The 21,706-nt window shown below is 55.3% G+C and overlaps 2 protein-coding genes across 2 annotated transcripts; both read right to left on the reverse strand.

Moving 5' to 3' along the window:
- Positions 1-471: 471 nt before the first annotated feature.
- On the reverse strand, positions 472-5,088 carry LOC144260795 (cathelicidin-2-like). The gene is made up of 4 exons (XM_077809538.1): positions 4,903-5,088; positions 3,298-3,405; positions 1,616-1,699; positions 472-606 (listed from the first exon to the last, which is right to left on the reverse strand). Exons 1-4 carry the CDS (start codon positions 5,086-5,088, stop codon positions 472-474), a joined length of 513 nt encoding a protein of 170 aa, XP_077665664.1.
- Positions 5,089-15,673: 10,585 nt separating this feature from the next.
- Positions 15,674-20,843, reverse strand: LOC144260796 (cathelicidin-2-like). Its single transcript, XM_077809539.1, is given in 6 exon segments — positions 15,674-15,847; positions 16,778-16,861; positions 19,016-19,127; positions 20,126-20,176; positions 20,670-20,710; positions 20,712-20,843. Coding segments are annotated over 6 exon segments (594 nt in total).
- Positions 20,844-21,706: the final 863 nt, after the last annotated feature.

Below are 21,706 nucleotides of genomic sequence, written 5' to 3' on the forward strand. Positions count from 1 at the left end.
TCTTTTCCCTTTCAAAGAGGATGGGCCTCCTTTGCTTTGCTGCAGCGTGTAAACCAGTCTAATCAGCAACTCCATTGCTCTGAGCTCAGCTGGAGAGCTCCTTTCCTAGCAACCTCGGTGAGGAATGGAGACCGATCCTGCCTAGTGTTTTTCATTTGCTGATAAGGACAGGTGCCTTCCTTAGGTTCAGATCCCCACCTGAGTGTGTCATCTGTCCCTCCCCAGCACAGATGGGAAAGCACAGCTCGGTGCTGGGATGTAAAGAGACAACGGCAAATACTTTACAAATTAAAACGCCATCATACTTTATTGTAACGCGCATAATGAACCACATGGAATTAACAACCCAGCTATCACTGGCAGGAGTTTGCCCAAAGATGGTCAGATGTGATTCTTCAGGCCTCTTGTTCGTCCAATGTGGGTCTACGGAGAGCTGCTGTCAGGTTCAGTGGAGTGGCAGCCCATGGCTCTCTATATCATTCCTGGTCTTCCTCCTTGGGGTAGGCCTTGTCTTCCACCAGCCAGGAGGTGCTGGATCCCTTTCTTAAGACCCTTTTTGATTTTCCTCCTGAGTTTTCTGAATATGGACCTCCTGACACGAGTACGCTAGAAAGAGAGAAAAGCCAGTGAGCATTTCCTGGGAGACTGGCATCTGCTCTGCAAGGGCAGGGTTTGCCTTCCCCTACACCTGCCCCACTCTTGCATGTTTCATCTTGCAATGTGGGGGAAATCTCCATTTAGATACGGTGTTCGGACTCCCCTTTTTTAAGAATGTAGCAGAATTGTCCTGCTTGAGCTGAGAGCAGGAACTGAACCTGGAAGTCTGGTACTAAGAGCATCGCTTCATTTGCTTGACTAATCCTTCACCAGTAGCTGATGCATAAACCTCTCATCTGGGCCCTATATCCCCTCTTATTGCTGTGAAGGATCTGGCTGTGTTGGCCCACTTGTGTGGTGTAATGTTCCAGCTCCGTGTGTGTTTGTGAGATGGTGTCCCCTAGTGGCTTGGCCTATAAGAAGGAGAAGAGACCTAGTATTGCCACTAGCTAACGGAGGTCTCCTCTGGCTCAAGAGGCCAAGGCCTGTGTGTTTGGAGCTAAGGGACCTGGTGGTGGTAATGGTGGTTCTAACCCAGTTCCCCCCAAGTGTGGGAGATGTGGTGTTGTGCGTGTTACCTGCAGTGCATGGATTCTCTATAGCGGGGAGGGACCTGCTATGGGGAAGAGAAGCCATGCAGCAGGCCCCTATGTCTATTTAGAGAAGTCCTATGTTGGAATCGGTGATTCTATCCCATAATATTCCTCAGTGTTCACATCTGGACAGTGCTTTGAACATGCAAGGTGCTATAGAAGAGCCAGGTACTGTCACTAGCATTGACTTTCCAAACCCTGTGCCCACCCCTCAATCCTGCAAAGTATGGGGAGAGTCGGACTCCTTATGAAGCAGTGGGAGGAGGGGCTGCAAAATACAATGGCCAATCAGACCGGGCCAGAGCCTCTCTTGTGACTATGCCCCAAGCACATGCCCTTGGGCAGCCATCCTGGGGATAGCATTACGGTGGGGACTCTCTGACCCAGCCCAAGTCTGCCCCACACCAGCCGAATGGAAAGCTCACCTCCTGAGCCACCGTGTCGCAGGTGAGCAAAACCAAGGGGGCCTCCGGCTCAGTGGAGATGGTTCCTGAGCACGCTCTCACCACCTGCAAGGGAGGAAAGAGGAGAAGACAATCAGTGTCACAGGACGTCCCATCGGTTTATTTCCAGCGGAGAGGTGGGCAGTGGAACCAAACCCCCATGGGACTGAGCAGGGGACGTTTAGCAAAGTGTCTGGTCCGTTCCAGGTGTTCTGGTGTTTGATGTCCCTCTGTTGTTAACATGTCCCAGAGGAGACAGGTCTTGTTCCCAGGACTCTTGGGAGACATCTCGTCTAAGGAAGGGCCTGCAAGTTGTCTTAGAGTGGTCATGCTGGGGGGTTACAGCCTGCCCGCTACACCCTGTCCTAGCTGCCTGCTGGGACCAGGATCAGCAGTCAAGTGAATCGCCACAGATAATGTGTCACGTGCAGCTCAAGGAGGGGATGCATTCTTCCCTCGATATGAAGCCACATCTCCAGGGACGCTCACAGGGGCCATGGGTACATATCAAAGGGAGAGGGGCTGGAGCGGGGAACACTCCAGAATTTCAGTTCTTGAGCTGCAGTGAAATCTCTCTGAAATGCCCCCGGTTTCTTGCTCAGGAGACAGACTCGTTAAAGAGGAGCTGCTAAAGCTGTTAAGCATGCCCACTCTGTCTGCCTCCGGGACCCGCAGTCACGCTGCCTGCTGTCTAGAGTCCTGAGGACAACAGGATTGGAAGGCCTGGCTCTCTTTAGGGCCTTTTCGTTAAGCGCCTTCAGCTGGAATTATTATTACTTATTATTTGCCTTATGGTAGCGCCTAGAGAGCCCAGCTGAGATAGAGGTTGCCACAGAGGATGGCTGGTCTAGCAATTAAGGACTGCCCTTGGACTAGGGATTCCACGGTTCAATTCCCTGGGGCATGTCACTGAGTCTCCCTGTGTCTGTAAATTGGGGATAACACTTCTCTGAGGATAACTACATTAAAGACCAGGAAGAACTTTGAGATCTCCGGCTGAGAAGTGCGGTGTAAGAGCTAGGTCATAGTAGTATGATGCGAGAGCCACAGGTAGACGCCCACAAAGAGACAAGGGATGGGAGAAGGGATATTCCCTGTTTGACAGGCGGAGAGCTGGGGCCCAGAGAGGCTGGGACTTGCCCAGATGCACAGGGTGTTCTATGGCAGAGCCAGAAATTAAACATAGGTTTCCTGCGTCCGTGTCCAGTGCTCTTCACCACACGCCCATCCTCCCTCTCCTGGAACTGCTCCTTCTCATCCTACAGGTGCAGCCATCTCGAGGGTCCGTGGGGAGGCTGCCACACAGCTAGGACAGGGTGCAGCCGGCAGCCTTAGAACGTTGTGTTTGTCACGGGTATGCTGGCTTCTGGAGGGGGTTGTTTACCTGGGCCAAAATGACCAGCCTGAACCTAGTACTTTATCCCAGCCCCCTTTAACTGAGGAAAAGTTTGGATTCTCATCTGAATCCATCAGGGCTCAGGACCTCTCTGCCTCAAACACAAAGCTGCGGAAGGCTGCAGTTTATGGGGCTCTCCCAGATGCTCCCTGGGATACCGGATAGAATTTAGGAATAACGAGAATGGATGGACATCAAGAACCCAGTCCTGTTCCCAATCCTTAGGAGGAGGAAACGGAGCACTTCAAAACACAGAGCATCTCCTTACCCCGTTGCTCCTGAAGTCACATTCATCAAGGAGCAGGTTCTCAGACACAGGGCACTCGGTCTCTTTCACTGTGAACTCCAGCAGCTGGAGGGTTTCATTGGTCGCGGCCTGAGAATAAATTAAAACGTGGCATTAACTCTGCGCTGGTCAGTAGCAATGCTCCCATGTGCATTTATCTGCTAGGGAGCATTCACTCTCGTCATTGAGATGCTCTGCTAAATTAACCTCTCCAGTGCGTGCAGCAGGAAATTCCTCTGCTGGCAGGTAACTAATACACGGCAAAGGGTGCTATTGCAATCGAGGTATCTTAGAGAGACGAGGTGGGGGGGGCAGGTAATATCTTTTATTGAGCCAACTTCTGTGGGTGAGAGAAACAAGCTTTTGCGGTATCTGTCAGCATTCAATCGGGCGGTAGCTGTACATTGAAAATAAATCATATTGTTGCACATGGTTTAAGGATATGTGAATAAGACTTCTCTAGCCTATTCATTGCCCGTTAATTACACAATGAGACATAAGCCACCTCTGATTATAATTGGCATGGTATCTCTGAGCCCCACTCGGGGACCAAGACCCCATTGGGCTAGGCAGCATGCAAACACAGAAAAGACGCACTGGTGGTTTTCAAAAGGAGACTAGCTAGCCACCTGGCTGGCATGGTTTAGGCACAACAAATCCTGCGTTTTGGCAGGGGTTGGACTAGATCACCCTTGCGGTCCCTTGTAACCCGATGGGTCTAGGGTTCTGAATGTAGTCACATTATGGTTTCCCTCCGCCTTTGCATATATGACTACTAACAAAGGGCTATGGGCACATATAGAAAAGGGAACCTGACCCAGGCTGGAAAACTCAGGCAAGATTGCAAAGAAAGCTCCAGTTTGTAAATCAGAGCGCAAGACCTAAACCGATCACTAACCCATCTCTCCCTGTAACCATCACACAGGGTTGTCGTAACCCTAACCTCTGTCGTGGGACTTAGAGAGACTCCCCCGCTGTAGCCTTAACAATCCAAACCTGCTCCTCAAATCCCTGGGCAGTGGGAGTGGCCCAGCAGTAGGTCACTCCACTCGCTAGCTGAGAGTGGGATTTTACCTCTGCTTGGAGCCCCAGGATCTACCCAGAACTTTATTTTCTCCCCCCTCCCCGCCCCAGGAAAACTTCCAGACTCAGCATCCTTCTGATTTTTCATTGGCTATTGCCACGCAGCCAGTACATGCCTGCTCCACTTAACAGCCGACACAACTGGCCTGATCCTTGGCGTTATGAGCCACCCCCAACGTCTGCTGAAGTCCAGCGAGAGCAGCAGGTGCACCGTTTTAATGTGCTCGGGTGTAGGGGGGTGAAATCAAGAGGGGGCCTGCTGGACCATTCCCACCTATCTCATTAAATCAAAACGAGAGGCTGATCTATGATGCGGCATTTGAAGTGCGGCTGGTTGTTCGCAGGAAGCAAGAAGTTTCTGTGTTGTAACTAGCTGGCCCTATCTACAAGCCAAGAAGGGGGTTAGGATGGCCTATACATTTAGGGGACTGTCACAACTCAGGGTCCCAAGGCTTGGTCTCTGATATCCAGCAGCACTTACTACATATGTCCCCAGGTACTTACCCAGTCAGGCTGGGCTTCTGCTTCTAAGAGTCGGAAGGCAAAGTCTATGTGTGGCTCTTGGTTGTAGAGGTCTATGGCCAGGGAAACAGCCTCTTCGTAGCTCAGCATCTGCTGTGGAGGAGGAGGTGATGTGGTGGTTGCTACGGCCACCCCGAGCATCATCAGGACTCCCCAGCAGCTCTCCATCCTCGATCCTAGGCCTTGCAGTGTGAGCTGGGAATGTAGCCCTGTGGGCTTAGGGGAAGCCCTTTTATGCGCTGCCTCCTCTGGTCCCTTATGCAAGGTGGCCTGTGATGGATTGTGAAAGCCCTCGGGCTTTCCTGAAGGAGGCAGGTTCCCTTCAGTTCCGAGAACCCCCTCTTGGCCAATTGGTGCATGCCCGCCCAGGGAGCTGCTTGATTTAGGGAGAGGGAGAGGGTGCGGATTTTCTGATGTTGCTGAAAACACTTGGATTCACTAGCAAAAAAACCAACACGCTGGAAGGGGAGGGGGCGGGCTCTCGATGAGGCAAGAATCTGTAATTTCCTGACCTCCCGTTCACCTTGGATTTATTGCTTCACCTGCTGTGATCAGCCCTGCCAAGGCAACACCACTGCGGTGCCAGTAAGCTAATAGGCACACATTGTTCCTGGGGCTGCTACGGGAAATTTTGCAGGCTCTTGTTCCTGCTCTGAAAACCCCCAGGGGCCTCTCCTGGCTCCCTGACAGCAATTCCGGGCCCCAGGGCAGAACAGTCAATGGGCCCCCTGCAATGGGATGGCTGGGGTTTGATTCGTGCAGGATGGGCCGGAGCTGGGCCCCGTGCGGCGGCTGGCCTGGTGTCCACGCCAGGAGCTGGGCCCCGTGGGGCGGCTGGCCTGGTGTCCACGCCAGGAGCTGGGCCCCGTGGGGCGGCTGGCCTGGTGTCCACGCCAGGAGCTGGGCCCCGTGGGGCGGCTGGCCTGGTGTCCACGCCAGGAGCTGGGCCCCGTGCGGCGGCTGGTGCACCCATGCCAGGAGCTGGGCCCCGTGCGGCGGCTGGTGCACCCACGCCAGGAGCTGGGCCCCGTGCGGCAGCTGGCCTGGTGTCCACGCCAGGAGCTGGGCCCCGTGCGGCAGCTGGCCTGGTGCACCCACGCCAGGAGCTGGGCCCCGTGCGGCGGCTAGGCTGGTGCACCCACGCCAGGAGCTGGGCCCCGTGCGGCGGCTGGCCTGGAGTCCATGCCAGGAGCTGGGCCCCGTGGGGCAGCTGGCCTGGTGCACCCACACCAGGAGCTGGGCCCCGTGGGGCGGCTGGTGCACCCACGCCAGGAGCTGGGCCCCGTGGGGCGGCTGGTGCACCCACGCCAGGAGCTGGGCCCCGTGTGGCGGCTGGCCTGGTGTCCACGCCAGGAGCTGGGCCCCGTGCGGCGGCTGGCCTGGTGTCCACGCCAGAAGCTGGGCCCCGTGGGGCGGCTGGTGCACCCACGCCAGGAGCTGGGCCCCGTGGGGCGGCTGGTGCACCCACGCCAGGAGCTGGGCCCCGTGGGGCAGCTGGCCTGCTGTCCTAGCCAGGAGTTGGGCCCCGTAGGGCGGCTGGTGCACCCACGCCAGGAGCTGGGCCCCGTGCGGCGGCTGGCCTGGAGTCCACGCCAGGAGCTGGGCCCCGTGGGGCGGCTGGCCTGGTGTCCACGCCAGGAGCTGGGCCCCGTGCGGCGGCTGGCCTGGTGCACCCACGCCAGGAGCTGGGCCCCGTGCGGCGGCTAGCCTGGTGCACCCACGCCAGGAGCTGGGCCCCGTGCGGCGGCTGGTGCACCCATGCCAGGAGCTGGGCCCCGTGGGGCGGCTGGTGCACCCACGCCAGGAGCTGGGCCCCATGGGGCAGCTGGCCTGGTGTCCACGCCAGGAGCTGGGCCCCGTGGGGCGGCTGGTGCACCCACGCCAGGACCTGGGCCCCGTGCGGCGGCTGGTGCACCCACGCCAGGAGCTGGGCCCCATGCGGCGCCTGGCCTGGTGCACCCACGCCAGGAGCTGGGCCCCGTGAGGCGGCTGGTGCACCCACGCCAGGAGCTGGGCCCCGTGGGGCGGCTGGTGCGCCCACGCCAGGAGCTGGGCCCCGTGGGGCGGCTGGTGCGCCCACGCCAGGAGCTGGGCCCCGTGGGGCGGCTGGTGCGCCCACGCCAGGAGCTGGGCCCCGTGGGGCGGCTGGTGCGCCCACGCCAGGAGCTGGGCCCCGTGGGGCGGCTGGTGCGCCCACGCCAGGAGCTGGGCCCCGTGCGGCGGCTGGTGCGCCCACGCCAGGAGCTGGGCCCCGTGCGGCGGCTGGTGCGCCCACGCCAGGAGCTGGGCCCCGTGGGGCGGCTGGTGCGCCCACGCCAGGAGCTGGGCCCCGTGGGGCGGCTGGTGCGCCCACGCCAGGAGCTGGGCCCCGTGCGGCGGCTGGTGCGCCCACGCCAGGAGCTGGGCCCCGTGGGGCGGCTGGTGCGCCCACGCCAGGAGCTGGGCCCCGTGGGGCGGCTGGTGCGCCCACGCCAGGAGCTGGGCCCCGTGGGGCGGCTGGTGCGCCCACGCCAGGAGCTGGGCCCCGTGGGGCGGCTGGTGCGCCCACGCCAGGAGCTGGGCCCCGTGGGGCGGCTGGTGCGCCCACGCCAGGAGCTGGGCCCCGTGCGGCGGCTGGTGCGCCCACGCCAGGAGCTGGGCCCCGTGGGGCGGCTGGTGCGCCCACGCCAGGAGCTGGGCCCCGTGGGGCGGCTGGTGCGCCCACGCCAGGAGCTGGGCCCCGTGGGGCGGCTGGTGCGCCCACGCCAGGAGCTGGGCCCCGTGGGGCGGCTGGTGCGCCCACGCCAGGAGCTGGGCCCCGTGGGGCGGCTGGTGCGCCCACGCCATCCGCCTGATGTCTGAGCGGTGCTGCGCCTGCACTTCTGGTGCCCAGCGCTGTCTTCCGGCAGAGCCAGGACAGGCGCCGACTCCGTGGGTGCTCCGGGACTGGAGCACCCACAGGGGAAAAAATGGTGGGTGCTGAGCACCCACTGGCAGCCCCCCAACAGAACCTCTCCCTCCCCCCAGCCAATCAGCGCTTCCCGCTCCCTCCCAGTGCATACGGCCTGCCGCGGATCAGCTGTTTCACGGCATCTGGAGGCACTGGGGGGGCGGAGCGAGGCCACAGCGTGCTCAGGGGAGGAGGCAGAATGGGGCCAGGTGGGGGCAGGAAGAGGCAAGGGGAAGAAAGAAGCAGGGCGGGGGTGGTACGTGTGCGGGGGACTGGGCGGAGCCGGGGGGAGCCGCTCCCCCCCCCCCCCAGCAGATTAGAAACTCGGCACCTATGGCAGCCAGGGCTTCCACATACCTGCTCGGCTGCCTTTGCCACTGCTCGTAACACCCTGCGCCCGCCTAGGAGCCCTTTGGCCCACCCCGGTGATTGCCCCTTTTGCCCTCCCCTCGTCGGCAGGCCTATGCCTCTCAGATGTGCTCTGCTGTTCAGCGTGTGTCCCCCGCCGCCTGATCCACAGAGGTTACGAATCCATTAGGGGGTTAGGTTCTCTAGCACCAGCTATAGAGAGATGACTGTCCTCACACAAACCCAGCACATAGAGTCATAGAATATCCGGGTTGGAAGGGACCTCAGGAGGTCGTCTAGTCCAACCCCCTGCTCAAAGCAGGACCAGTCCCCAACTAAATCACCCCAGCCAGGGCTTTGTCAAGCCTGACCTTAAAAACTTCAAAGGAAGGAGAATCCACCATCTCCCTAGGTAACGCATGCCAGTGCTTCCCCACCCTCCTAGTGAAAAAGTTTTTCCTAATATCCAACCTAAACCTCCCCCACTGCAAATTGAGACCATTACTCCTCGTTCTGTCATCTGCTACCACTGAGAACAGCCGAGCTCCATCCTCTTTGGAACCCCCTTTCAGGTGGTTGAAAGCAGCTATCAAATCCCCCCTCATTCTTCTCTTCTGCAGGCTAAACAATCCCAGCTCCCTCAGCCTCTCCTCATAAGTCATGTGTTCCAGCCCCCTAATCATTTTTGTTGCCCTCCGCTGAACGCTTTCCAATTTTTCCACATCCTTGTAGTGTGGGGCCCAAAACTGGACACAGTACTCCAGATGAGGCCTCACCAATGTCGAATAGAGGGGAATGATCACGTCCCTCGATCTGCTGGCAATACATCCCAAAATGCCATTGGCCTTCTTGGCAACAAGGGCACGTATCTTGTGCTGTTTTCTTGCACCATTCTGTAAAACTTAAGATCGAACAGAACCCAAGGCAGGTGAATGGTGGGGCCCACACCCCAGATGTCATGCAGCATTACTGTCCGGGTTGTTTTCTCGAATGCTGAATGTGGAAATAGACACTCCTCCCCTTCTTGCTCAAATGCAACTGGGGCTTCAGCATCCCATAAAATTTGCAATATCTCCTGCATATTTGCCTGCCCTTAGAGGGATGGTGCTCATTACTGTAAGGGATCAGGGCCTGATTTCCAGAAAGCTAGGCACATGTGCATTCCTGCAATTGCATGGATCAATAATGAATTGCATGGATGAGTGCGCACACAAATGGGGTCATTCTGCTCAGCAGTTGCTAGCCAATCATGTTTTTATGGGCACTTACCCGCTTTCCATGGCACTTGTTGTTGAAAACCTGGCCCTGAATTCCTTGTGTTGTTAGAGTGAAACCAGGATAAGTGAGGACGAGTGAAGAACATTGGCAGAATTCCTGCCATGGGGAAGTGTCCTGTGAAACTGCTTTACTGTATTATCCGTTAGCATTGGGTGGTCGAATCCAGAGTTTGATTCTTCCTCCGCTCAGAGGCCCTTGGACCTACCGAGGGGTTGGGTTTGGCCTGTGATGCAGATTGGAAACAGCTTTCAAATTTAGGTCCGGATCTGTGAATTTTCTAAACATTGGGCGGCGTTCACCTGTGGATTTGGAGGGTTTTAAGTTCCACCTGTTTAAAAACTGTCTTAGCTCCTACAACTCCCAGTGGGGGCAAAAAACCTAACTTGTTTCAAAACTGAGCTTGATGATTTTATGGAGGGGAGGGTACAATGAGACTGCCTCCAGTGGCATGTAGCCGATCTGCAGCTGCAGATAGTAGCAAATATCGCCAATGGCTGGAAACGGGACACTGGATGGCCTGGGCTCTGAGTTACTACAGAGAATTATTTCCCAGGTATCTGGTGTGACACTGCAATCAATATTCTTCGCAGTGATATTATTATGATAGGATTATGACATAATTATAATGCAAGGTAAGTCATGTGAGGTGTCACTGGAAAAGTGATGATTTGCTGAATATGATTATCCTATTTGTATGCATGGATCATTTTTGTATCTGAAGTTATGAATATTGTCCATGTATCTGTATTTCAAATGTAGTTACACCTGTGTAATGCCCACTAGACAAGATGCTTTCAGTCTAGACAGCTGCTGGGGAAGGGCCTATTCAGGGCAATGAGCCATGAAGAAAAAACAATAGGCCTTAAGAGAAGCTTATCTCCCACCCGGGGAGCCTGCCTGAGAACACGACAGATGGCCTCCAAGTAACGGCTGCTGTGACTGTACAAGGGCATATGGCCAGACCACATGTCTCTAGACTCCATCTTGGGTTTCAGGGGTTTTCACTCAGCGATTCCTGCACCAAGCCTGGTAGCTTGTGACTGAACCAGAGTCGGCCGTTCAGAAAGATGGCCACTCTTGATTGAGAGGCTCTGGGAGATGAGAATCCACCACATCCTCTGGGTGAGCTCTTCCAGAGCTCGGCTGCCCTCATTGTTAAAAACGGGCACCTTACTTACGGGCACCTTGTCACTGGCTTTCCAGAGGCTGCTTTTGGGGGTGGTTCTGTGACTGGCCCTCCATCACTGACCTGTCATTGCCCCAGGCCTCGGACTGGCCCCTCTCTTCCCCCAGGCTTGGCTGCTGTCAGGTCGAGCGACTCTCCCCTCCTGGGAGAGTTAACACAAGTTAACATGAGTGACTTCAACTTCGAGTCACTGGATCTTCACTCTGGGTCCCTGAGTGATCTTCCCACAGGAAGCTTCGCTTATTGCAAAGCAAATCAGCTGCCACTCAGCCAACTTGTGTGCGTGTGTGTGAGTGAGAGAGAGAGAGAGAGAGAGAGATCCTTAACGGCCCTGAATAAGAGCTAATATTAATAGTACTGATGAACCTAAAGTAAAATCCCAAGGAAGCCCAAGGAATTCAGATCCTGCCCCGAACTCTATGGCACTAGTCTCTTCACAGCCGGTCCTGTCTTTTACTTGGCGTGTGAACAGGCCCAGTCCAATGAGACGTGAATCCTGAATGGGACCTCTGGGTGTGACCTTAATAGTAATTAATGAGTGTTTAGGTTGAAATCTAAAGCCGCAGGACTGTGTCTTGTTCTCATCGGGGAAGTGCAATGGCCTCCGGTGTCAGTAACGGGATGGGATCCTGGGTAAGTTCACCCTGCCTGGGATTCATCAGAGAGGCTGTCAGGGAGCCTTGCACTGTCCCAGGAATGTTCCTGGGAGCGTGATTCATTGCCCAAGGGTGAACCAGCCTGAATTCTTAGCGTGCCTGACTTGAGTCATTGCCTTCCCAGTGCTGTTTGCTGCTGTTTCCAGCTCACCTCTGTCTCTGCTGCAGGGATCCTCCCGCCCGGGTCTCCACTGGGACACGTGCATCAGCCCTGCTCCCTGGGTCTCACCACAGCTGGCATTGTTCAGACAAGCCCCGCTGCCATGAAAGACACTGAGACCATGCACGGGACCTGTGGCCCGTTGCTGCGGCTTGCTCGGAGACCGGCTCAAACGTCAGTCAGCTAGTTCGGTTTGGAGCAGCGCTGGGTGACCTGGGAGGTCCACACAGCGTTTAGTTTCAGTATGTCGCACAGCTGAGTCCCAATGAGCTCTGCGGCCCCCCGCTGTGGAGGAAAGAAAGACCAGACCAGCGCTGGTGGCTCTTGGAAGGCAGCATGGTCCAGGGGATAGAGCGCTGGATTAGTAGCCGGAGAAACTGGGGTCTGCTGCCGGCTCAGCTGCTGATCTTCTCTCTGCCTCTGTTTCCCCTCCTTCACTTTGTGTTCTCTAAACTGTAAGCTCTTCAGGACAGGGACTCTCTTACTATGTGTCTGTACAGCACCTAGCACAATGGGACACTGTTCTTGGTTGGGGCCTCTCAGGACCCCAGAACATAACAACCTAGTGATGGCAGTGCTGGAGTAAAGCCTTTTGGATGCAGCACGGGGTGTTTTTCAGGCCATCCCAGGAGCACTGAGCCAAGTACCCTGGATGCTGCAGACTCCAGACTCCGTGTCTCATCACGGCCATCCCATACCAGCCAAACCCCAGGCTGGAATGAATCCTCCATGGTGTCCCTGAGAGATGGGGATAACGGACAATCATGCTGTGAAATCAATCCCGCAGGCCCGGGGTTCTCTTCCTGCCTCTTGCTCCTTTCCCTGAGGGCAATGGGGGCTCTGCGTTTCCATCTTCCAAGTGCTGGGTCCACAGCCCAGGCTGGTGTCCCTTCCATGTGGCCCATTCTCCAAAGCAGCATTAGGGGTTGGCCACCCTTTGACGTGGGGCTGCCTGGCAGGCACAATGGGGGGCTGAGAGGCTGGAGCACTTTCAGAGGGGCCTTCAGGCAGGGATTCAAGTCATCAGGGAGCTCCCCTTTGCTGCCCCCCAGCTCCCAATCCCCCTCGGCTGGGCCAGCGCCGAGCTGACCCCCCTTCCCCGCCCACCGCATTTCACTCTGCTCCCCCCAGCTGGTGGGAGCCCTTTTGCTCACCACCACTGAGCTCTGATATGACGGGGCAGCACATTCAGGGAACCAGACCCTTTGATGGCTGGCTTCATAGCCGTATGACCCCAGAAGGGGAGAGTCGCTCAGCCTGACGGCAGCCGAGCCTGGGGGAAGAGAGGGGCCAGTCCGAGGCCTGGGGCAATGACAGGTCAGTGATGGAGGGCCAGTCACAGAACCACCCCCAAAAGCAGCCTCTGGAAAGCCAGTAACAACATGCCAAAAGGAGGGAGACTCCCCTGCACAGCCACCCCAATTAGGAGTCAGTTTGCAGACCCTTAGCTCCTCCAGCCTTTAGGAAAGGAAGGCTGGTCTTGGGGGTAAGGCACACGGCTGGGAATCAGGAAGTCAAGGTCCTAGACTCCCTGTCTGGCCTGGGGCCTCAGCTACCCCTCTGTAAACTGGGGCTAATGGCGCCTCCTTTCCCCCCAGCCTTTGTCTGTCTTGGCCATTCAGCCTGTCAGCTCTTCTGAGCAGAGCCCGTTGCTCACGCTGGTTTTGTACAGCACCTAGCGCCTTGGGGCCCTGATGTCGCTGGAGGCCTCTGGGTGCAAAGGCGGTACAAGTACAGGGTAACTAATAACCATCCTCCAGCCCACCCAGCTCCTGGCTCACTTCCCCAGAGCCCCAATCCGGTCCCCTTTCCAGCCCCCGCCCCATCCCCAGCTCTCCCTCAACCCCTCTCCTGCCTCCATCAGCCCAGCCCTAGGCTCTCCCAGCCCTGATCTCATCTCCCCTGCCCCAGGCCCTTTTAGCTCCCCTCCTGACCCCACTTCCCTGATCCACCCCCCAGCCTTGGTTCAGGCCCCCACAAGCCCTCCCCCAGCTCCTTCCCCTCAGATCCCTTCAGCTGCTCCAATCCCGCATTGGACCCAGCTCTGATCCAGACCCCCTGAGCTCCATGCGTCCCCTTCTCCAGCCTCAGCAGCTCCAGTCCAGACCCCCAGTTCTGCTGCCACTGCCCTCCCCTAGAATCATAGAATCATAGAATATCAGGGTTGGAAGGGACCTCAGGAGGTCATCTAGTCCAACCCCCTGCTCAAAGCAGGACCAACCCCAACTAAATCATCCCAGCCAGGGCTTTGTCAAGCCTGACCTTAAAAACTTCTAAGGAAGGAGATTCTACCACCTCCCTAGGTAACGCATGCCAGTGTTTCACCACCCTCCTAGTGAAGAAGTTTTTCCTAATATCCAACCTAAACCTCCCCCACTGCAACTTGAGACCATTACTCCTTGTCCTGTCCTCTTCTACCGCCGAGAATAGTCTAGAACCATCCTCTCTGGAACCACCTCTCAGGTAGTTGAAAGCAGCTATCAAATCCCCCCTCATTCTTCTCTTCTGCAGACTAAACAATCCCAGCTCCCTCAGCCTCTCCTCATAAGTCATGTGTTCCGGACCCCTAATCATTTTTGTTGCCCTTCTCTGGACTCTCTCCAATTTATCCACATCCTTCTTGTAGTGTGGGGCCCAAAACTGGACACAGTACTCCAGATGAGGCCTCACCAATGTCGAATAGAGGGGAACGATCACGTCCCTCGATCTGCTCACTATGCCCCTACTTATACATCCCAAAATGCCATTGGCCTTCTTGGCAACAAGGGCACACTGCTGACTCATATCCAGCTTCTCGTCCACTGTCACCCCTAGGTCCTTTTCCGCAGAACTGCTGCCTAGCCATTCGGTCCCTAGTCTGTAGCTGTGCATTGGGTTCTTCCATCCTAAGTGCAGCACCCTGCACTTATCCTTATTGAACCTCATCAGATTTCTTTTGGCCCAATCCTCCAATTTGTCTAGGGCCCTCTGTATCCTATCCCTGCCCTCCAGCATATCAACCACTCCTCCCAGTTTAGTATCATCCGCAAACTTGCTGAGGGTGCAATCCACACCATCCTCCAGATCATTTATGAAGATATTGAACAAAACCAGCCCCAGGACCGACCCCTGGGGCACTCCACTTGACACCGGCTGCCAACTAGACATGGAGCCATTGATCACTACCCGTTGAGCCCGACAATCTAGCCAACCTGTCCCCCTCTGGCTCCAATCTAGCTCCCCCCTCCCCGCTCCACCCCCTACAAAGGAGCCGGTGCTTTTACCTTGTGTTTCATCTCTAGGGGGGCCTATGTCCCCTGTCTCTGCCTGCTGGGCCCCCCATCTGTTCCCAGTGCTGCGGTGCCACCATGGCTTCCCCATCTGTCCTTGCTGGCTGCTCATGCCTGGAGCCACTCCAAACAGACCCCCCCACCCCATCTTAGCCACCCCATTTGCCCCGCATGGCCGGCGGGTCCTGCTCTCCTCCGGGGCCTCTCTCCATTGTGGAGCATGGTGGAGTAACTGCTGGTAGTGGCAGGAACACACGTGGGCTAGATCCAGGAGCACCCCATGGCCAGCAGCCCCCTGCAGCACCAGCACAGACAGCCCTCCCCCCGGATCACGGACGCCTGGGTTCTATCTATCTATGATCTGATTACACCTTCAGGCAGTGGGTATACAGGCTGCCAGATGCCTGGGTCCTGTCCACCCAGTCAGGGTTGCAATCCCCAGAGATCTCCAGCCTGGGACTCCTGCATTTGAAATCAGACCCTGGTTGGGCCCCCATAATTTTGTGGGCCCTGGCGTGGCTGGTTGCACCATTGGAGCTGCAGTGATGGAAGCAAGAGGTGCCCAAGGTCCATGTCACTAAGCTGGGTGAGTCCAGGATACGGGCCTCTTACATTGGCTCTGCCCGCGTGCTGGGTTTAGCGTGGTGACTCAGCTCCCTGCTGGACTTGAAGTCCAGATGTTAAAGCCATTCCATGCATTGGGCTTCTGTCCCTCCCTGGCAATGGGCCGGGGAAGAGGGGCAGCTCAGTGCCTAATGGGGGCTTTCCACTGCCCGCAAGCACAGGTGGGGGATTGATTCCTGTCCCTTCTCCCGGCAGCGTGGAAAGGCGAGGGGTGAGGGGAAACATTCACAATCATATGGGTCTGCGAACAGCCGTTTATTGTACAGAGAAGCCCTAGCAGATGCAATTGGACTAAGGGGGTAGCTAGGCCACGAGGAAAAGTGCGATCCCTGAGGCGGTTCTGACTTGCGCCTTGATTCCTGGTAAGCTTCCAGCGTGGGTCACAGGCAGGTCTGACAAGCTTGCGTTCCCCTCCTCAATCTCTGGATTAATTCTTCGAGTGGAAAAAGGAAATGCCATGACCGATGATTTTTGCGCCTAAGCGCACAAGGGGCCACCACCTGGTGACGCGAACGGGCTGTATGGGGGGAAACGAAGTATGTTAGCATCTCCACGGAGACCTACCTGGCTTCTAATGGTGTTCCACTTCATCATCTGCACCTTGCCAAATCTCTGAGGGCTGGTTTGGGGGGTGAGGGGAGAGGCCTATTCTAACATGCTTTGTGCAGCCCCTGCTGGGGAGCTGAGTTTGAGACTGGAGCTAGACCAAGAGGAGCTGGGAATGGCCAGGAAGGGGTGGCTGGAATTCTACGTCCCGGGAGAAGCAACTGCCATAGCAGCTGGGGCTCTTGCTGGGCACTTGGGGAAAGGGCTCGCTTTCAGGAGGAAAGCTCTCTTGGCTGCTGGATGACACCACACTAATGGGGTCTGTGCTGGGGAGGAACTGGGATTCCCAGCTGGAGGGTTGATATTCTGGGGAAACGTTATGGGGATACAAATCATGTACTACTTTCTCTCCAGGCCTGAAACAAAGCTCATTGAATTCAATGGAAAGACTGTCATGGACTTCACTTGATGTCTGGATGAGGCTCTATGGCTTAGACTGAGGGTTGACCCATCCCAGCTAAGGCAGATTCTATTGTGGGGAGACCGGGAAGCCAACATGGGACCTAATGTCTGTAGTGTGAGGTTAAGGGGATCTTCTGCTGAAACCCACACACTCATTTTGTTAGACCTGGCCGTGCAGCGACAAAGAGCCATCTCGGACATCCGCCTTCCCTGGGGTGTCTTGGTCCCAGGTAGGGGGAGGTGTTTGGCAGAGGTGTATTTTCAGGTGAATGTACCCAAAGCAGAAAGAGATGTCCCAGTGGCATTTTCACCCCGGGGAGATGCTGCCCCAGCCCCACTCATTCAAGGTATAAGTTCTCCCCTCCCTCGCCCCCCAAATCATCTGGTTGGACAGCTCACCTGTGGAGGGGCGACGTCACAGGTGATTGCAAGGACAGGGCATGCTTCCTGGGTGGAGAAGTGTCCTGAGCAGTCTCTGACCAGCTGCAAGGGAGGAAGAGGAGGAGACAAAAGCTTAGAGTCTGTCTAAACGGCAGTTGGGGCGGTATGACTGCAGCTCACATAGGGATACCCCAGGTCACTTTGATCTAGGTAGATCTAGGGGAATCTGAGGGCTGGTCTCCACTGCAAATTTACAGCGGCATAGCTACGTCTCTCGGGGTAACATCACATCCCTGAGAGATGTAGTTATGCCCACCTAGCCCTCTGTGCTGGGCCCTCTGTGCAAGAATTCTTCCCTCGCCCTAGCTGGGGCGGTGGATTATCGACAGCGACAGGAGAACCCTGCCCGTCACTGCTGTCCACACTGAAGCACTGCAGCAGCTCAGGGGCAGCCCTTCAGCGGTGCCACTGTAGTGTTGTAAGTGCAGACATCGCTTGAGTGCACCCTGCCGGGGACCCTGGGATCACACGGGAGCCGCTAGCCAGAGCCACCTTGGCTGCTGCGGTTATTCGAGCTCGCTTTGATCTAGCTCAAGCCAAGCCGGCTGGAGTCCGTGCCGCGATGGCACCTCCCGGCTGCAGCGTTGACGTACCTGATTTCCACAGGGGGGCTGAGGTCTGATCTACAGGTTCCTGGATGTCTGCTCTTAGATGCGGGGGGTTTCCATGGGGAGAGAGGAGGGTCTTGTTTCTGCTCATCTGTTTGACTGGTTCTTGTGCGAAAATGGAAAGAAATAGAATGGTGCTTCTCTTGGCTTGTAGCACATGGTGCAGTAACTCAAAACAGATCCGTTTAGCAGAAAAACCACCCTCCTCTTCTCTCCTGATGGAAACCACCCCACCACTCACATCTGGAAGCAGGTGTTCAGGCACGTATGGATCAGACCTCACCCCTCCTGTCGCGCTAAGTCACTGAATCTGTGTCTTGTCACTGTGGGGTGACCAGATGTCCTGATTTTATAGGGACAGTCCTGATAATTTGGGGCTTTTTCTTATATTGGCGCCTATTACCCCCCACCCCCGTCACGATTTTTCACTTTCTATCTGGTCACCCTGTGTCACTGCCTTGTCCACTAGACCATGCAGCTGCTGTAGTTTGAGGTGAAATCTGGTCAGCAGCTGGCATTACTTACTGACTTCTTTCATATGTTTCTATTTGATCTTCCCTGGCTCTTTCCCTTTGTTCTGATATTCAGTCAGTCTGGGGACTGCTGAAGACATTCGGGGAAGTTAGGAACTGTGGGTCTGTGTTGTGCTTTTTTTCCCCAGAGGTGCAGAGCACTCGTAGCTCATATTGACTTCGACTGGGGCTTCAAGTGGGCACTCGCCACCTCTGAAAGTCAAATGCTTAGTTAGGGGCCTAACAATGAATGTCAGGTGCCTAACTTTGGGTGTCTGCATGCCTGAAGCTGAGCACCCCACAAATGGAGACGCCCAAAACGAAAGGCTAGTTTTGAAATTCTGGCTGTGAAATTGTTTGCCAAACCCTTGGGAATCTGCATCCCTCCCTTCACCTGAAACAAACACACATATATCCCAGAGGGCAGAGGTGGCAGAGAACCAGTACATCACTTGGTCCATTTCCCTGTCATTTGTTCTCTCCAGGAACTTTTTAACTCTCTGTCCTGCCCCATTTTCAGAATCTCTAGTTCCGGGGCTTCCATCTTTTGTCTTGGGTCACAAACATTTTTTCCCTGAACTTCAGCATAATTTTTCCCCCTGCTAGGGCTGGTGGGTTGACAGACCTGACTGAAGCTGAGAACAGATCTTTCTGAGTTGTGAGTATCACACTGGCATAGGTGCTGGAATAGGGGTGCTGTGGGGGTTGCCGCTCCCCCTGGTTTGAAGTGGTTTTCATTATATGCAGGGGTTACACAGTTTGGTTCAATGGCTGTCAGAACCCTCACTATTCAAATTGTTCCAGCACCCCTGTTCACGGGGCTAAATTCATTGCTGGAACAAGCAAAAGAAACCTGCAGCTTCATTTACAGCAGTGAATCTGGCTCATCAGGTTCTGTGATGATTCATTGAATCATTATAGTTCATAACATCACAATGTAAAGCCAAAGGCAGTGAAAGCCTGTCAGGTGTCCACTGTAGCCCTCAGGGACTCAGTAGAGCTTGTTGCCCATCACAGCAGAGGTGCGCTAAACAAGAGAACATGGCAATATCTCCACCCCCAGAGCTGTTCCTTACCCCATTCTCTTTGAAGGCGCATTGCTCCACAGGGGCTTTGTCTGATGCTGAGCATGTGGTCTCCATGATGGTGAAGTTCAGCTGAAGAGTATTCGATATGGTGCCCTGGGCCTAAGAGAAAACCAGTAAAGGAACAAGATAACCGTCTCATGGTGAGTAGCTTCACGCTGGGCTCAACCACTGCCTTTGTTCAGCAGCCGATGGCATGCACCAAATGCAGCCTGAGCCTTTGGGACCCAACCTTGGTGCCCTTAAACGAGCAGTCCCACTGAAACCCTGGGTATGAAGCAAGGTATCATGTGGCGGATGGAGGCAGAGGATAGCCTTGTGTCAATGTTCTGCAGTGAGCTTACTTGTGAGAATTTCCATAGTGGATCAGACCAGTGAGCTACTCTGGTCTCCTGTCTCCAACATTGGTCAATACCAGACGCTTCGGAGGAAGGTATCAAAGTCCCCTACTGGACAATTACAGAATAACCTGCCATAGAGGAAAGGTGTCCATAACTTCCAGCAAGTAGTGGTTGGCTTAAACCCTGAAACAGGAAAGTTTTGTACCCTTTATACAAATTTACCCCAATTTATATAACTCCTGTTGTTCCTAGTCTCTATGTCAGTGTCTAATCCTTATCTCAGATGTGATGTGATAAATGCATATTGAAGCAATCCACTGGTATTCATTAGTGTGGGATGAATGTTGCATTTACTTGAGATGTAGCGCTGAGGATTTGGTAGGACAGAACTGCACCATTCAACCAGCTTTGAATATTTCAGTAATGCTGTATGTACAGTGTCTACCTGAGTGCAGTATGTCAGGCTAATCCTGTTCCACCAGCACCCCCACCACCACGACCAGCCATGGTTAACCCTTCTGAAATGCCTTTTTATTTCAGTGTCTGTTGTTTTGGGGATAGAAAGCAATCCCGGCTTCATTAATTCCTAATGAGCTGGGGTTTATTCCTGGCTGCGCCACTGGCCTGCTGGGTGACCTTGGGCAAGTCATTTCCCCTCTCTGTGCCTCAGTTTCCCCATCTGTAAAATGGGGATGATGCTACTGGCCTCCTTTGAGAGCTACTGATGCAAAGCGCTAGATAAGAGCTGGATATTCTTATTGAGGACAGGTTGATTAGTGGAGTGGGACCGGTTGCCCTTAGGAGGTTGCTGCTGAGTTGTAAATTTGGGGGAGTGTGAAGTCTCAAAGTTGAGAGGGTCGTCACTGTTGTTAGCATCTAGCAGCCTCCTCTAAGATGGGGGGGCCCATTGAGCTAATTCCTGTGCATGCATATAGTGAGAAACAAGCAGAGATTTCTGCCCCAAGGAGTTTATCATTTAACTACACAAGGCAGCCGAAGGATGGGACAGGCCCAAGGTCACACTGCAGGTCAGTGGCAGAGCCAGGTTGAGAATCCAGGGGCCCCCAGTTCCAATCCTGTGTTTCAGCCACCGGCCCACACCGCTTCTCAGCATTGTTAGAACAGCGAAAGGCCAGCGGGTCTGATCCAACCCACACTGGAGTTTATTTCACGGGCTACAGAGCAGGCCCCGAGTGATCCAGGCGAGAGGGGACGGGGGCCCAGGGTCAGGGAGAATCATGTCTCACTGGGTCCCTGCCTGGGTTTCAAACAGCAGCTAGCGAAGGGAACCCTTCAGTACTCACCACTTCAGGCGGAGGGGTGGCTGTAAGGAGGCGGAAGGCGTATTTCACCGTCGGTCCTTGGTTGTAGAAGTCGATGGCCCGGGCGATGGCCTTCTCGTAGGGCTGAGGGGGCTGCACGGGGACTGCAGTGGCCACGGTAAGCAGCAGCAGCAGGTCCGCCCAGCAGCTCGCCATCCTTGGTCCTCTTTGTTTCAAGGTAAGGTGGGAGTGCAGTGCCTGGGCACTTTATATACGTTGCCTTTTCAGCAGCCTTGTGCAAAGGGGGAATGATTGGCTTATTCATTCTGCGCGCAGCTCTTCCTCAAAGCTGTGGCTTTCCCCTTCTCCCACAGGAAAGCGTTGTCAGCCAGCGAGCCAGTGCCTGCAAAGAGAGGGGCTTCGAAACCTTGCCGTGTATCTGTCAGTGCAATAAGGGGAGCAAAAAAATCAACTGAGGGGACAAAACCCACTCCCCCATCCCACAGCTGCAACCAGAAAATGGACAGCCTCTCACAGCTTGAACTGCATCCATTACAAATAACGGGGTAAGACAGAAGAGCAGAGGTGACCGGCTTGTACTTGCTAATAGTCATTATTCTAATCACGGTCACTGACATTTATGAATAGCTGTCTGAGGGCCTGTCTACACGACAGCTGCTGAAGTGGTGCCGTTGTAGGACCTTAGTATGGATGCTTCCCACATCGATGGAAGAGGGTTTTTCTGTCTAATTAGTTAAACCATCTCGCTGAGAGGTGGCAGCTATGTTGATGGAAGGATTCTTCCCTTCACCTAGCCAGCTCTACACAGGGGGTGAGGCTGACCGAAGTACACCACTCAGGGCAAGGAATTGTTCGCAGCTCTGCGTGACGTAGCTAGGTTGCTCTAATTTTTAAGTGTAGACCAGGCCCAAGACAAAAAGACTTAATAACTGGTTTGCTGGGGATACCTAACTATCATAGAATATCAGGGTTGGAAGGGACCTCAGGAGGTCATCTAGTGACCAGCAAAGAAATCAGATCCCCAGTAGCCATTTAATTTAAATACCAGAGGCACCGTC

Source organism: Eretmochelys imbricata, chromosome 2, assembly GCF_965152235.1.
Source record: "Eretmochelys imbricata isolate rEreImb1 chromosome 2, rEreImb1.hap1, whole genome shotgun sequence".
NCBI lineage: Eukaryota > Metazoa > Chordata > Testudines > Cheloniidae > Eretmochelys > Eretmochelys imbricata.

Excerpts from the sequence above, each read along its gene's own strand:
- LOC144260795 (XM_077809538.1), bottom strand. The coding sequence starts at position 5,088 with ATGGAGAGCTGCTGGGGAGTCCTGATGATGCTCGGGGTGGCCGTAGCA. Across the intron at positions 1,700-3,297 it reads GTGACTTCAGGAGCAACGGG|GTGGTGAGAGCGTGCTCAGG; the intron begins GTAAGGAGATGC and ends CCTCCCTTGCAG. Across the intron at positions 607-1,615 it reads GCGACACGGTGGCTCAGGAG|CGTACTCGTGTCAGGAGGTC; the intron begins GTGAGCTTTCCA and ends CTCTCTTTCTAG.